Source organism: Durio zibethinus, chromosome 24 (genome assembly GCF_047325235.1).
Source record: "Durio zibethinus cultivar Kanyao isolate XHJ-2024 chromosome 24, ASM4732523v1, whole genome shotgun sequence".
NCBI lineage: Eukaryota > Viridiplantae > Streptophyta > Magnoliopsida > Malvales > Malvaceae > Durio > Durio zibethinus.
The window spans coordinates 20,424,222-20,441,691 of record NC_143185.1 but is presented as its reverse complement, the minus strand read 5'-3'; the positions used below and the strand labels follow the sequence as shown (position 1 = coordinate 20,441,691).

At 28.3% G+C, this 17,470-nt stretch overlaps 1 protein-coding gene across 1 annotated transcript; it reads right to left on the bottom strand.

Annotated features, from left to right (window-relative positions):
- Window positions 1-5,548: 5,548 nt before the first annotated feature.
- LOC111316237 (cholesterol 22-monohydroxylase CYP90B51-like) lies at window positions 5,549-10,158 on the bottom strand. Its single transcript, XM_022918252.2, has 8 exons — window positions 9,580-10,158; window positions 9,173-9,497; window positions 8,939-9,091; window positions 8,596-8,850; window positions 8,404-8,496; window positions 8,245-8,323; window positions 8,007-8,113; window positions 5,549-5,974 (listed from the first exon to the last, which is right to left on the bottom strand). Exons 1-8 carry the CDS (start codon window positions 9,780-9,782, stop codon window positions 5,717-5,719), a joined length of 1,473 nt encoding a protein of 490 aa, XP_022773987.1. The 5' UTR covers window positions 9,783-10,158; the 3' UTR covers window positions 5,549-5,716.
- Window positions 10,159-17,470: the final 7,312 nt, after the last annotated feature.

Here is a 17,470-nt window from a genome sequence, read left to right as displayed (position 1 = left end):
TACTCGTTGGATTTTGTCAATAATTATTTATTTAATTAAGGATTATTACGATTAGGGGTCATATCAGTCCTTATACAATTTCATCCTAATTGAATTTTTGGATTAGATTCAATTAATTAAAATTTTATTTTTATATATTATTTTAATATATTTAAATAGATTTATATATAAAATAATTATTTTTATGTTATAAAAATTAATAAAATATATAATTAAATTAAATTTTTTATTTTTTAATTCGAAATGCAATATAAATATAATATATATTTAATATTTAAATTTATTTCAAATTAAATAAAAAATAATCCAAACCAAACCAAATACTTCAATTTTTTTTTTTCACACTCCTACTTGCAATAAATATAAGTAAGATAACAACTTTTAAGTTACAAAATGGAACAAGAGTTTTATGCTAAGTATTTTTATGATTAAAACTTCATAAGACTGTTGAAGACAAATTGAATAATAATATTTTTGGATAATTTAAAAAAATAATTGAAAAATACTCATATATATTTTTCAGTAAAATATCAGATATCTCCAGTTTCTGCCTAAAACCATCTTAAAGGTGTATTCTCACATATGAACTTAATAAATTGAAGATTTTATTCTTAAAATATTTTTCATTAAATTCTAGTTGAAAAAAAAAAATTCACCTTTTTTTTTTTCCCCTATCGTCAACTTCATATGAATGAACGAGTACTTAAAATATTTTGAAATGTAGCAAACAATGTAACTTTAAAATCATTAAAAAAAATAAACTTTAACAAAATTTAAAATGCTTTGCATGCATTTTATCCTTCATTACTTCATGTTATGTGAAAAAAAAAAAGCCATAATATTAAAAGCATGAACAATTCCTTATTTTCAATAAGCACGTACACATAAAATTCTTATTCTTATGCAATTGAATAGAAAATTATGGTCAAAGAAAATTATAACAGAACAAGTAACCGAGAGGAAAATCAAATTAGAAATTTCAAGGTGACTCGCATGTCTACATTGCTCCTTACAATATATTTTTTTAATTTTTAGATTACGATTTTTTAATAATAAAATTAGAGAAAATTAAATGTTTTAAAAAGCAGCAGCTTATCGTTGGGCTTCGCTAATCTTTTTCATGTTCCAACGTTCCTCATCAATTTCTTTAAAGCCCTAAAAGCCTATAAGTAAAAAAGTATACGGAAGCGAACCGAGTAGACCACAACAAATCTACTGTTTACTTAACTAAAGCAGGCAAATGGACTAAACTAATCAAGAGATTGCAATCACAGGGCATAGCAAAGGTCACGGCCCATACTCATTTGCAAAACTCCAAAAAAAAAAAAATTTGTTCATGTTGTTTTGGCCAAAAAATGTTTCATGTTTAGTGTCGGTGTTCTTTTGCAACCGAAATAACTTTAAAAGCTAGTCAATCAATCAATTCCAAAATGCTTTACAAATTTGAAAACTCAAATTTTGTGTAAAAGCAATACCAACAGTAATTGCAAAATTTTCCCAAAAGACGAAGCAGCAAATCCCTTGTTACTTTCTCATTGGTGGGTTTGGGCTGGTCCATCAGTAATAATTAAAAAAGCCTTGTTACGGCCTAATATAAATGGGCCTACTGTTGTTGACTGGTAGGAGTGAAAAAAATTGAAAAATCCAAAAACTGATTTTAAATCATAGTGTTTGATTCAGTTCGAATCAAGTTCGGATATTAAATGTATATATTAAGTACATATCAAATTTTGGATCGAGGTGAAAAACAAAAAAAATTCAAATTAAATCGAATTATATATATTTTTTAATTTTTATATATATTTTAAATTTTATAAAATAAAAATAATAATTTTATATCAAAATGTACTTAAAAATATTAAAATTTTATATTAAAATAATATATAAAAATTAATAAATTAATAAATTGAACCAAATTGAATTTTAACTTAATTGTAAAATTTAATTAATTCAGATCAAATGAAATTTTAATTTAAATTCGAATCAATTTTTAAAATTTTATAATATTATATAATATCTAAAAAAATTAAATCAAATCAAATTTTAATTGAACTGTTATCATTCATCGACGGATGTATATATTTTGAGGAATTGTACATTGCTGTATTGAAAACCCTGGGAATTGCCATATTGTCTCCGTGTCGGCAATTCAGTGGCTCTGGTTTCTCAACAATGAAAATTTTGGCAAGATCCTCCCACCCTATAGTCCCATTGTTACGTCCATCGTCTAACGTGCACCTTCCAACGCTTATGACAGCCAAATCCAATGTTTGAGTTTGACACACGACATAAACGGACACATGAAATTAAAATCATTGAGGGGTGGTTGACAAAAAGTACAAATAACATAAAACACATAACGAATTGGAAAGTGACAGGAAACCTAACCAGGGGATAAGGTCTAGAGGCTAGAGCTGAGGTGATACATTGCTCAGCCAGCTGCCAGGCCAGGACAGATCCCAACCCCCCCCCCCCCCCCCTTCCCAATCTCATTTCACAAGGAAATAATAGTTGATAGATATCAAGAGATGGTGTTCTCCACAAGCCTATCTTACGGTGACTGTTTGGGAAATTTAATGATCAAGTTATAATTGTCTTTTGCTACAATAGAATTACTCACCTCTAGTTTAGGGTTATACCGATTGTTTAGTTTGTCCTAATTTGTTAGATTGAACTTATTTTTAGGAATTCATTTTAATTCGTTTAAAATTACATTTTATCGGATCAAATGTCAATATATTAATTTATCATTTTTTTTATTAGAAGTTTTTTGTCATATTAAATCGAGTTAGTCTCGTTCATATTAAATTGAATCAATAAACTTGAATTATCAAGATTCAGACACCTTTTTTTATATATAAATATTTTGTTTGTATGAATAATCAATTCTTTTTAATTTTTTTTAATTTTTTTTCTTGAATATTAAAATTTAATATTGGAATAGAAACATCGAAAGTAACTCTAACCTTTATCCTTAATCTATTTTGGATCTCTTCTAATTTCAAGTCTTTACTCCAGATTTAGCTCGGCATCAAAAGTGGCCTATGGTCTATCATTCATTTTTATTTCGATTGTTGACCTTTCTTTTATTGATTTGTGGCATATATTTCGAATTTGGAATTAGCTAATTTGGTAGAGTTGGTTGATTTTGGAAGGTTCCAATCAGGCTGCATGGTAAAGCATGTGCTTTATTTATGTCCATGCTCAGAACATTTGCTTATATATGAATAATTAATCAAGATTCGAACATTAAATTTCATTATCCTCAAGATTTGATATCTTAGAATAGACAACTTAGTAGTATGAAATATTATAAACGCCCTTGTTAATATTGGGATTAATTTGGAAAGAAAAGTTTGCATATATTACAATACATGGATTCATTTGCTGATTCAAGAGGCTGATTTAGTTGTCAATGATGCTTTTGGCTGACAGTTCCATGTCCAATCAAGATATATGTTAACCGAGGCCTTTTGTCCTGTGACTTTCGTGGATTTCCCTTTAATGCTAACGAACCACTTTCACCTAACAAATACTTTCTGGCTAGTCTGTCAGATACATAAATCTATTAACTTAATATAAAAATTATTCACGTTTTGTATTAAGGGACAGCTTAATAATGTTAAAAAAAAAAAAAAAAAACCTTTTTTAAGAGTAATTTTGGATTTTGGTTTTCCATAAGTTTCATCTGCTCTCATAATTTTTTCCTTTTTTTAAAAATCTTATTAAGCTTTGGTACTCCTGATGCGACTAGCCATGGGAGAAAGGAAAATGACGCCTTAGAAGCTACATATGAGATGAAAAGTCACTTTTTTTTTTTTTTTATTTACTGTTAGATTAATAAATTCTTAAATTTGATTTTAGATTGAATGAAACTTATGAAACGATAAATTCTCTGTTAATTCTTCATTTTCATTTCATTTTTTAGTGTTTTTTTTTTAAATTATAAATTAATGAGACAAATTTTTTGCTTATAAATAATTTCCAAACGAGATTCGATTGCGCAAAGTGTCGCTCCAGCAATGTTAATGTTTTCTTGTTTAAATAAAATATAGCATATGATAAAGGGCTGTTGGAGCTGTTATCTGGAATTGGTGGCCAAAATATTAGTTTACTCTTAGCTGGTTTTCTTAGATGAGACTGATTAACTGTAGCTGTGGTGGTCATGGCTGTCACAAAAGGACCTTACCAGATCTGGTTAACTAGCTGCTGGCCAAAAAAACGAAAAAAATCTGGTTAGCTTACCTGTAATAGGTTTTTAAATTGCTCAAAATCTGCATTAAAGGAATAAATGCTTTTCTTGATTAAAAAATGGTTTGATATTGTATTAATGTGTATTGCATGGATTGCTTATTATTATTATTATTAATATAGTTTTGGACCCATTAGGCTTAAAGATAGACTTAATTAGATTACAAAATCGTTATTCTTCGTATTTCCATTCTACTAAAATTCAAGTGTTAAGCAGCTCTAAATTTAAATTTTATTACTTATAAATTTTTTATTCGTAAATTATAATTTTTTATATAAAAAATTAGGTTAATCAATTCCTCTAATTATATATTTTATTATTTTATTTTTTCAAGACACGCCACGAAAATGCTAGGGTTTAGACGGTAGAGATCATAGTATTATTAAACATGTTATGCTTGAAAATTAAAAAAGAAAAAACACAGCAAAGATTGCAAAAAAAATTGAAAATCTTTTTTGAAGAAAAAGATTAAAAAAAAAAAGGAGAAAAGGGAAAATGATTGATGTCCTTGATCGGAAACGAAGGTCAGCCACTCGTGACAAGGACAAAAAAAAATCGTGACAAGAGGGCCCGCAAACATTCAAAGATAGGCATTTGCTGATTTGCATGGTGCCAACGAAAACCGTTAGGACTACATTTTTCGAACGGGGGATATCCAATATTTGAGCGAAAAGGCCAACGGCAGACACTACGACAAAAGATCCTGTCTCTTTTCTTCATTATTGTATGTTATGAATCTATCCCAGATCATAATAGATCAGAGTTAAGGGAAAGAACGAGATATGGTAAGGGAAGAGACAAAAACAAATTAACGAAGAAAAACAGTAGAGAGTAGACTAGAGAATCGAAAAAAATTGAAAATAGAGTGGAAATTGTAATGTTTAATTTAGTTTAAATCTAGTTTTTTTTTTTAAATTAAATTAAGATATTAAATTTATATATGAAATTTAAATTAAATTTTGAATCGATGTAAAAAATATAAAAAATCGAATTGAATTATATATTTTTATTAATTTATATATTTTAAATTTTTATAAAATAAAAATAATTATTTTATATATAAATTTATTTAAATATATTAAAAATCTTATTAAAATAATATATAAAAAATAAAAAATTAAATTTTACAAAATGATAAATCAAATCGAATTGAACTAATAAAATTCGATTCAAATTCGATCAATTTAAAAATATAATTTATTTAAATTCAAATGAAAATTTAAAAATTTAAAATATTATAAATTATTAAAAAATAAAATAAAAATTAATTCGATTTAAATCATTATAACTCTTAAAATAAACCTCAGACCGTAGATAGTTATATCTTTATATTAATAACTTTTGTACTTCAATTTTCAGTCATCAAGTACTTAAATGATACATGTACTTTTTTTTTTTCAAATGCCTATATATCTATTATGTCCAACACGTACGAGCGGCTGAGACTGCCAAAGATGTCTCGTTTTAAGATTTTAAGACTCTGATGGGTAAGCCTTTAGGGAAGTCGACAAAAGGGAAGGCAAAGGCTTGATCGATATCAGCCAACTCCCACTGGTAGTTGAGAACCAAATGGTGGATGAATATGGCCATTTCCAGTTTTGCCAGCTCTGATCCTGCACATAGCCGTGGCCCTCCCCCGAATGGCATGAAGCAATTGCTGCTGCTTGTCGTCGTGCTTGGACACGATGAAGACGACGTTGTCCCATGAGTGCCATTATTTGGCTATATCAAACGAATAAAAAAAAGGATGAAGATTTTAAGGAGAAAAGATCTAAATGAACCAAACTTTGCATGCATTTGTGAAACTCAAAAGGCAAGTTTCCCAAAAAAAAAAAAAAACTTCTCGATAGAGGACGAGTCATTGTCTCAACTTTAGTGCAATTTTGTATGGTCTTGTGATCTCCTTAACCATTATGTTAATTTTTTTTTGTTTTATTACTAACGATTTTTTGTTTGGACCAGTCTACGAACTGTGATTGGACCACAGGAAAGGAAAAAAAAAAGCACTCGCCTGAACGTGCATGCGAGAACCCCACAGCCACATGGGGGCTTTAATCATCATCTTAGAACCCCCTCACCTCCCCACAGGCCAGTCCCCAAACCCCAAAGGACTGGTCTGCTTTACATTACCGGGTTTTGCTTAAAATTTTCCATTTTTTTCTCTTTGATAAAGAGGGGGAAGAAAAAGACTTACATCAAGTTTCATAAGTAAAATTCATAAAATTTTTTATTAAAAATGAGTAAATAAAAATTAAAATAAAAAATTAAAATTGATACATTAAAAAATCTCATCATATAAATCAAGTTTACAAAATTTAATTTTTTTAAAAATTTTGATATATTTATTAAATAAATATTTTAATAAAAATATTAACAAAATTTTTATGATTCAATAAGTATAAATCAAATTTAAATTATAAATAACATTTTTAATAATTTTTTTACATATTATTAATTTTTACATTGAATTATATTAATTTATTGGTTTGAATTTTTTATTAAAGATTTTTTTTACTCATTTCTAATGAAAGATTTTATAAATTTCACTTATAAAACTTAATATAAATTTCACTTATAAAACTTAATATAAATTTATTTTAAAAAAATATATTTATGTTCGTACAACATACAGTAACTATTAAATAAATATTGATTAAATTTAAATTATAAATAATATTTTTAATTTTTTATATATTATTAATTTTTATATTAAACTCTATAATCTATCAATTTAAGTTATTCATTAAAATTTTTATTTATTTATTTTTAATAAAAATTTTAACAAATTTTACTCATAAGTAAATTTTGTCCCAGGGAAATGGGACGGATCTACGTCCTTCCAGCGTACGACAACGGCACATTGATCATAACTGTTTATGTGCTTAGAGAATCCGTTGGATCAAAGCATGTCTTTCAGATATTTTTCCTATGCTTATTTGTCTTATCCTGACTCGGCAGTAATGAACGGCCTTGATGGAACTTGAAGTACCCAACATGATTTAAATGTCGTACAAATTATCAATTCCTAAAAATTTCCATCCACACCAATAACAATGATGGAAATTTTATCCAAGTTTTAGCAAAAAGAAGAAAGCTTATGGTAATGCTATCACTCTCTAAGAAAAAATATATAAATATATATATTTATAAAAAAGAAAAGACAAGAAAGAATAGGTATTAATGTCCAAAAGAATTTATTTATAGATCACCAAATCTATGGTATGCTTCTCATAATTAATTGTGACCACGTTTCTGGTATGGATATTATATCATTGATTGCATAGCATAAATGCCTCAATTTAATGTTTTAGTTTTTTTTTATAATTGAAGATGTTAATTAAATTTTAATAATTGGAATTCAAAATTTAGTATTTTATTAATAATTTATTTTATTTTATCTTTTAAGATTACATATTTTTTTTATAAAAAAAAATTTAAAGATAGATAAATTATTCAATCCCTCAAGTCAGAGTAAGATGTACTATACTTGACAACCTAAAACAGTTGGTTGCAGGTCGTGCATTGGAGATGACTCCAACAAATAACCACCGACAAGATTCAAGCCCAAAATCTTTTCATAAAAAAAAATGATCTTAAGCTATTATTAAAAAAAAGCCTTACTCTTAAACCAGTCAAAAATTCAAATGCTACTACTGTTACTATATGTATCTTTGATTTTTTTTCATTTAAAATGATAAATATAGCAAACCAACAATAATTACAAAGGCATGATCTCTTAATAAAGAAGACTAACCGGCCATCTCCATGGATTGAAGTGTTGAGGCTGGTAAAAAAGACAGGGATCCAAGTGCACAGCTGCCATCACTGGAAGCACTTTCCAGCCACATGGAATATCATATCCTTTTCCAAACAAAATTAAAAAAAAAAAAGTTTCAAATCTCATTTTCAAAGCTGCTTGATTAAGCCAGTAAGGCAGTAACATTATTAACACTAATAATAAAGTATGAATAAGGTTAATGTCTTTAACTTACCTTTATACCGAACATCTTTGAGAGCTTTCCTGTGGAGAAATCTGACGACATTGCCAAGCCTAAGTGTCTCACTGATAACCTTTTAGAATGTAAAAAAAAAAAAAAACAAATTGTATTATGTAATATTAATATGATTTAAGGTTATGTTAAAGAGCTTACGCATTGTGTGAATTCCATTTTCTTGTAATCATCCCAGTTGAGTTCTATCTCCCCTGATTGATTCTTGGCTCTGACAATTTCAAGGTGTTCTTCCTGTGTTTAATTGTAAAAGAAAATGATCTATCAAAGCAATTGAATTATAAAGGAACAGGGAAGCTTGCACTGTTAGATTAATGGTCGGCAGTTGCTTACTCTCAACTGTTGAATAGCCATGGGACAACCTGGCAAGAAGTAGATGGCTAAGGCTATGGCTACTGATGAAGTTTCATGTCCAGCAAAGAGCAAGCTCAGAATCAAGTCAAGGATTTGCTCTGTCGAAAGATTTGAATGCTTCAAAACCCATTCAAGAAGATCATCTTCCTCTGAATTATTTTCTTTTCCCTCCTTCATTTTCCTTTTCCTCTCTTCCATTTTTTTCTCAATAAATTTGAGGATAGTTGATCGAGACTGTCAAAATCAGATCAACAAAGAGCTAAGAAAACAAAAGCATCAGATTCATGAATCATGACCCATATTAAAATATTAGATACTTTACTTGTAAGGCCTTTCTATAAGCAGTTCCAGGTAAATTTAAAGGAGCAGAAACAACTCCTTTCATGAAAGTAACATATTCTTTCTTGAGCTGCTCGGTCTCAGGATGTCCTGGGTCCATGCTCATAATATTTTTTGCCATCAAATTGAAAGTGAACTGCAAAACAAATTCCATAAAACATAAGCTAACCACATGTTTTTGGCTATATATTCAAATAAAGAAAGTTATGTTTGTAACCTTTTTTGCTTCATCCTGAGCTGAAAATATACAATTCTCTTTCCAAGTACTCAGAACAAGCAAGGTATGCCTCTCCACTTCTCTCAACAGATGAGTCCTCAGCCTGGCGTTGCTCAAGAAGTTTAGTGATATAATTCTCATGTCTCTATGCATGTCTCCAACCAGAACCAACATCGACCATTTCCCAAGAATGCCACCAATACTTCTCGGATAGCTGCACTCAAATAATCTTCCTTCATTTTGTAATATGAACTTGTTCAGCCCAGCATCTGCAGAGACTATTGTTTTCTCGCCAAACAAATTTGATTTGTAGATATTTCCATACCTGCATGTTAATTGAAACATATATAAGTAAGATTTTACTCTACTTTTCATTTTCTTTTCTGATGGGAAAATTTTATTTTTACCTTGATATGTGCTGCTGCATGAATTCCCCTATTGATATAGCAGAGTAAGGCTTCAAGTAACCGATTGTTTCACCGACAAAAGGCCACCCCATGTTGCCTGGTGGAAGATTGAATCTTCTTTGCTTTCTCTTGATGAGAGCGAAGAACAGAATCAGAGATAAGATAGATGGAAGTAACAAAAAAATATGCTCTGAATCAGGCATGGAGACCGACTCTTAATTTCTTCTTCCTCAGTTCCTCTCCTGGCCCTTCCTCCTGATCCTGCTTCTTCTATGTCTGAAGAATTTGCTTAGCTTTCCAAGAAACAAATCAGATATCTACTTTTGTTTTTGATAAAGCAAAGTCCAATTTCTGGAGTTTTTAAAGTCACCTGATGGAAAAACCGAACTTAATGAAAAGCTTTGAATTAGAATTAGCCAATAAGCTTAATTTTTATGCTCTATCAAATTTGAATGGATCCGTTGGCGACCTTTTAAGCCAAAAGAGCGGAAAGTGGCCAAGAATTAATTGGATTTACACTTAAGAAAGTTCAAATTTTATAACATTCTTTCCATGATCAATGCATTTTGCTGCATCTGCTTTAGGAATGACAACGGAGTGTGGATCCGCTATTTTTTAGATATATTTATTTGAATTCATTTTAATATTTATGATATCTGAATTCATTTAAATTTAATATTATTTTCAAAATTCAAATCCATTTAAATATTCATTTAAATTTAATATCATTATCCAAATTTAAATTCGTTTAAATATCTAAATCCGTTAAAATATTTATTTATTTAAATTTTTTATCAAAATATAAAATAAATAAAAATTAATTTTAAAATTTAAAATTGCTTTTAATTAATAATAAATAAAAATTATTTTTTAAAATCCAAATTCTTCTATAAATATAAAATTATATATATATATATAAACGAATAACAAATTTAAATATCAAATTAAATATTTATTATTATTTATTAAAATTTAATTAAATTCAGATATTAAATATATAGATATACTATCTATATGTTAATCATAAATTTTTTATTCAAATTCATTAATTATCTATTCATAATTATCAAATTGTGATATAAATGAATCGGACAATGACATATATCCATTACCATCCCCGATCTGCTACTCTGATAGCCAAGATGTATTGTACATGCAAATAATGCAGCCACTGCTGTCTCTTTTTGTACATTAAAAACTAATTATGAGGTGGAAGGTAGGACTGAAGGGCATGGTCCTACCTTTCATTACCGTTTTAAGGCTTTAAGGGCAGGTTCTGTGTACTAAAATCCCATATTATTATTTTATCGACTTTGGTTTGGATTTGGCAAAGGGTGAATTGGAGTTTCACGTAAACAGCAGCAGTCAAGGTCAAACTGTGATCATTGCCGTACAGCCCAAAAGCACTCTGAAAGGAAAGAAGACCAACCAGAAGCGGGCGAAACTGGATTGGACGGTCAAACTGAGTAAGAGCCCTTTGCTTTTATCAACTTTTTGAGTTTTGGTTAGTAAAATATGACCCAAAAGATTTTTCAAACTTTGCAACATAATTTATTTGGAATTATCTCGTTCAAATGGGTAATTTTTTTTTCTTTTTTAGAGGTATTTATAATTTGATTTTAACTGACTTAATGGATTAAATTAATTTAATTTAATTAATCGATTATTGAATTTATTTTGATTGATTATAAAAAGTAATTTTAAAAAATTAATTTTTAATTAATTTTGATTCAAAATTTTAATTAATCAAAATTTTAATCGAAATATTATAAAATCTATATATAAAACTAAAAATATATGAAATTATCCATTTTATTTTAAGTTTTAAAGTTTTTAATTTAATAATTTGATATTTAAATATTTTTGTTCGATAATTTTATCTAATTTGTTCCATATATAAAAAATAAGAATTTAAAATATAATTTAATTTAATATATTTCATTATTCGGTTAATAAAAAAAATCAAACAAATCAAATTAATTTTGATTCATGAATTTTTGAAATTAAAAAATTTAATTCAATTAATAAAAATAAAATAATTTAATTTTAAATAATTTAATTTAAAATTAATCAAACCAATCAAATAAACATCCCTATTCTTTTTCATGTTAATATACCAAAATTTCAAAAGCACATTTGCCCTATATCATTGGCTTTAATTTTGCCTTTTTTTTTTCTCCTTCAGATAATCACTAAAGGAGTCTTTTCACAAACGTCCATCTATCCTTTTTTTGGCAACAAATCTCCAATCGATGATTAAATTTCGGTGACTTGATTGGCAAGGATTATGGTTTAATTTCTTTTGTTTTTTATCTTATATAAATTATAATTTTTAATTTTAAAATTGATTTTTAATATTATTAAAATAACAATTCATTGGTGATTATGGTAGAATTTGATCCATAAAATAGATAATTTAGATATTACAAAAAATGACAGGTTTTGTAACATTAATTCTGTTATTTCCTTCCAGCAAGAAAAAATTTTTTTTTCGATGTTTTTAAAACTTCTGTGGACATCTTACTACTAGGAAAAATATATTATAAAACAGTTGTCTTATTAATATTTATTTTTTTCATTTAAATCATGTTTTATAATTATATTATTAAAAAAATAATTATTTATTATACATCATAATAATAACTAAATAATAAATTAATTAATTTTTTAATAATATAATTATATGATATGATTTAAATAAGAAATAATTATTTTATATAATTTTCTGTCTGCAACTGAAATGTAATATTGCCTCTTTGCATATCTTTGTCAATTGCCAAAAAGAAAAATCAATTTTGGAGAGGGACACGTGGTCCAATGAGGAAGCAGTTTTATGTGCAAAGACAAGATTTTTAGATAGAAAGAAAAGCATAAGGACAAGGCAGAGTTAAATAAACCACTCGTGCGGGTTGGCAACGCAGCCAATGATGAGGTGAGGGGTATGTAACACGTGGAGAAGGTTACACGTGTGGCCGTGCAATTCACCGAAGCCTGTACTTTAAAGCCGTTAGGGCTTGGAGGGAAGCCCTTTACAACCCGATTTGATCAGACTTTGCAAATTTATACAGGAAACTGCCTCCAAAGTCATGCAAAAGGCTTCTGCCCGTTAGGCCATCAGATATGAATAGTGATAGCAACGGACGGATTGAGATGAGTTTTTTTAGTTTTAATTTTGATTTGATTTTATAAGACATGTATTCAATTTTGATATTAAAATATTATTTGTTATATTTGATTTGTATATATATATATAATCATAATTGATTTAATTTAAAATTAATTTAATAAATTTAATTTAATATAATATTTATAAAATATTATTTTTTAATATAAATTATATCTTAATTATACATAAATATAATATTTTTATGAAATTAATATCATTTAAGTATTAAACAATGATTTTATTAATATAATATATAAATATAAGATTAAATAAATAATAAAAAATATTTTATATATTAGGTTAAATCGGGGTAGGTTCACGACTTAGTCTCAATTTCAACTTAAAAAAAAAATCTTACTTGATCCGAATTTTGATTTAAAAAAAAAAATCTTATAGAATCAAATTAAAACTTGACAGGTTCGTATATATATACCATTGTTATGTTTGATATATTGAATGATGAATAGGATTGAATAATAATAATTTTATATTATATTTAATTTATATTAAAAAAAGATATAATTATAAGAAAAATTAATTATTCTCTTAATATAAGATAAATTAATTATCTCAAAATAAAATGAATTATTTTTAATTCATGAGATTAAACTTACATATATTATTATATTTTTAAAAATTATATTAATAATTTACATCAATAATTTAAATTATATAAATTTTAAAAAAATTATTGACTAATAAATAAATTATTTTATTTTAATTATTACATATATTAAATATAAAATAAAATAACATTATTTAATAACTTATCTCTCCTTGCTCTTTATTGTTTGCACTTATCCACAAACATTGTCTTCGATTCTGAATTCCAATCAAGCTTTAATAGGACTCCCACTAATTGTTTGGACCAAAATGTATAATGCCAAAATCAATGAAAAAAGATAGAGCCTTGGCTGCATGATTTTATAATTTTATGGTCATTGTTGACTGAAATTTTATGATACTTCCAAAAGATTGGTTCCTGTGCCACCATCTATCTCTATCAAAAATGTGTCTTCTTTTTAGACAAACAATTTGGACCAACCTTTTACTTTTCTTACATCTTTTTATTGATCTATAGCTTTCCCATACCTATATCATCAACATTTTTGAAAATTTCGAGGACAAGAAGAAGAAGATTTGGGGTCCCGTTTCAGCAAGCAGCACCAACCATCAACCCTCCATCACCCATCATGATTGTGAGAACAGAGAGGCACCTCAATGATTGCTCACGCGAGGGGTGGAGCAAGAAGACGTGGCACCACCATGCTCAAGGGATTTTTTGAAGGGATAAAAGGATGATGGCATTTTGGCCTCTGCTTTGCTTTTAATTTTCTCATGCACGAGAGTCTGCCCATGATATGAGATTCGTTTTATAGGAAGAGATGTTCGTAATTTGATTTTAATTGGATTAAATGATTGAATTGATTTAAGTTGATTAATCAATTAATTATAGAATTAATTTTAATTGATTAATAAAAATAATTTTAAAAATAATTTTAATTTTTGATTAATTTGATTCAAAAATAAAATTATTCAAATTAATTAAAAATTTAATTGAAATATAATATAATGTAAATATAAACTAAAAAAATACATAAAATGAATTATTTAAATTCATAAGTTGTTAGAGTTTTTAATATAATACTTTTTTATTTGAATATTTTGTTAGATAATTTTATTTAGTTTGTTTAAAATATGAAAAATTAAGAGTTTAAAATATAATTTAGCTTAAATGTATTTATTATTCGATTAATAAAAAATTAATTGAATCGATCAAATTAAGCCGATCAATTAATTTTTAAAATTCATAAATTCAGTTTAGTTAACAAAAATAAAATAATATAATTTGGTTAATTAGATTTTGAATAATTTGATTTGAAATTAACCAATCCAACCAAATGAACACCTTACTTATAGGGCAGTGATTTGAAGATGCCTATGCAAAAAGCAAAATCTTGGTATTTTCTTTTGTATGTCTTGTTTCATTCAGTGGTGGAGAAACGTATGTTTGATTTTGAAGGGCCATCTTTGACATGATAAAGGAAAACATTTTGAAAGATTAATTATTCTAAAGCTGTGGATTATCCAGGCAATTCAAGTGGATTATTTACTAATGCAACGCACGTAGCTTCAAAAGGAGTGTTTTTTAAGAAACACCAAAAAGTGTTCAACAGTTCAAGTTAAAAAATGAACAAAAAAATATATAATGTTCATATCAATGGCATGAACGTTTGGAAAACGATAGAGGGTCACTCTTGCTTTCGCTTTCGGCTTAGTTAAATCTTCCAATTGATGGTTAAACGGTTGAGATTCAACTCAAGGCTAAGTGGTTCAGGAGAAGGCAACATCACAGCAGCACCATTAATCAAATTATTATACTTAATCAATAATTAGGACAACAATAATTAAAGGTTTTGCACGATTGGTTTAGGCTAAGTTAAAAAATGCATTGCTTGACCGAGAATTTCGGCCTTTTGAGGGAGTATTTTGCTTGATCTTATCAGTGGAATTGTAGAAAAGCTTAAATTATTCTTGGAAACTTAGTTTAAAGAGATGAACTATGAACTATCTCAAAGTATTGATTTATGTTTCATTTGGTTGGCCGATAAGAAGAAATTTTTACTATAACCTCGTGACGTGATAAAAAAATAAAAAAATTCTCATCGATCGTTCAAATGGAGTTTTATTACAAGGATAAATCATCTATAACCAAGGATAGATCCTCTTTAGTTTTCCTTTAGAAAATAGAAGTCTAAGCATGGTATCCATTCGAAGTAAACTCAAAGAGTCAGGGTATTCTTTGTTGCAATGCAAAATTTGCAACAATTACTGATGATTATTTTTGGCTTCGATTAAAGATTTCAAAGAGTTTTTTGTATTCTTTATTGCAAAATTTGCATGCACCTTTCTATTCACACCTTTTTTCTCTTGTTAAAATGCTATACAGCCTTGAGATTTCTTTCACAATAGGCAAAAACACATCATTATATCAAGTCATGCCAAACATCCACTTCATGCCAATAGCATGTTTTCATAAAGGCACTTTGCATGGTTGCAGGGCCACTACCTTCCCTTTTTCTTTCACCAACAGAATAAAATGGCCATGCACCACCATCATATATTGTTTATGACTACTATCATATAAAGTGCCATCACCATGGATGGTATCATACCATTCATAACATTCCAACTCTCAGTTCAACCATATTTTGTACCTCCCATCTGCTTCAATCTAACAAACAAATCTCATACAGAATAGCAGCGAAATGGGTGGCAGATTGTAGTAAAGAATTGTATAGAATAAATCAGAAATAAATTCCAACTCTACTGAGTTTAGAGAGGTCAAACAGAAAAGATAGAAAGTAATGATATTTTAAACAATGGATACAACAATTAGATATCAGCAATGTTCTTACCCAACTAGAAGACAAGAAAGAAGGCCCTAGTATTCTTTTAGAATGCATGTGTTGGAGGGCCATTTGTTCATTAATTAAGAGCAATCATGCCGTTTCTTGTCACCCATTTCCATCACTTAATTTTATTCTCTTACCTTTCTCCTTTGCTCATAACCATCGGTGCCTGGAGCCTCATTTAAGCTGGACAGAACAAAATGATCCCTTAGGGGACCATGATAATGTGGATGTTTGTTAACCGAAAATTACACAAACAAGCAAAAGACACAGTTGCTCTGTACTTCCCAAATTTGCCATCTAGTTTTCATGTTCAATCAGCCAATGACTTCAAATTTCGAGTGCATGAGAAGAAAATCAACAAGATCATTAATCTTACGCTAGATACTTGGTAATAAAGTTACCTTCAAGGAATAAAAGTATATGGCTTCATATAACCACTTAGGAATGTCAAATTTCTGTCTATATCCCTTGGCAATGCAATCTAGAAATGTTTTTTCTTTGTCTCTTCTCTCATCCTCTCTTGTTCTCATTTTGTTGTTGGCACACAGAAAATTAAACAATTAAGTTTCCTATAACCCAAATTTCTACAGGCCACTGATCAGATAATGACTGGCTGATGTCTCTTGGTTTAACTGTGAAGTGTTACAGGTTTAAAGTGCATGGCAAATTACATGGGCTTTGTGTATGGTTTTACCAATAAAAATGAATAAGAAACCAAGCAACAGTCTTCACCTACCAAGATCAATTTCCAAGCTGTGTGAATGCGCCACATATGTTAAGCTGGGTGGTAAGCTATCCAAGATTAGCATATATCACTGAAAGCACTTTCAAGTGCCAGAAAAGGTTCACCTAGACAAGGCCACAAGAGTAATAGAAATTTTCTCACCCTCTTCGCCTGTCTACAACTTCTCAAGCGTGACCAAGGCATATAGCAGTAAAGGAAAGGCAGAAAAGGACAAATAAGATAATATAACTATCCCTAATAAACTATAGTAAGCATGCAGCTTGGGTTGTCGTTGTCAATATGTTTCACTTCAGTTTTAACCAGTAGAGATACCTCATAAATCAACTTTCAAAGGTATAAAAGGGCAAATCTCTCCACACAAGGCTCCTCATTTGAAGCTATTTTCAAGACTCAAACTTGTGGGAGCAACCTTACCATTGCTCCAAGGCTCGCCCTCAACTTTTGAGGGTATCCAGAACTTTAAAAAAAAAAAAGTATCAGAGTAAGCTTAAGCCAAAGACGACCTTACTTTCAATTGAAAACAAAAATAACTTCAAATCTCTCCAATTACCATCTTCATCAAGA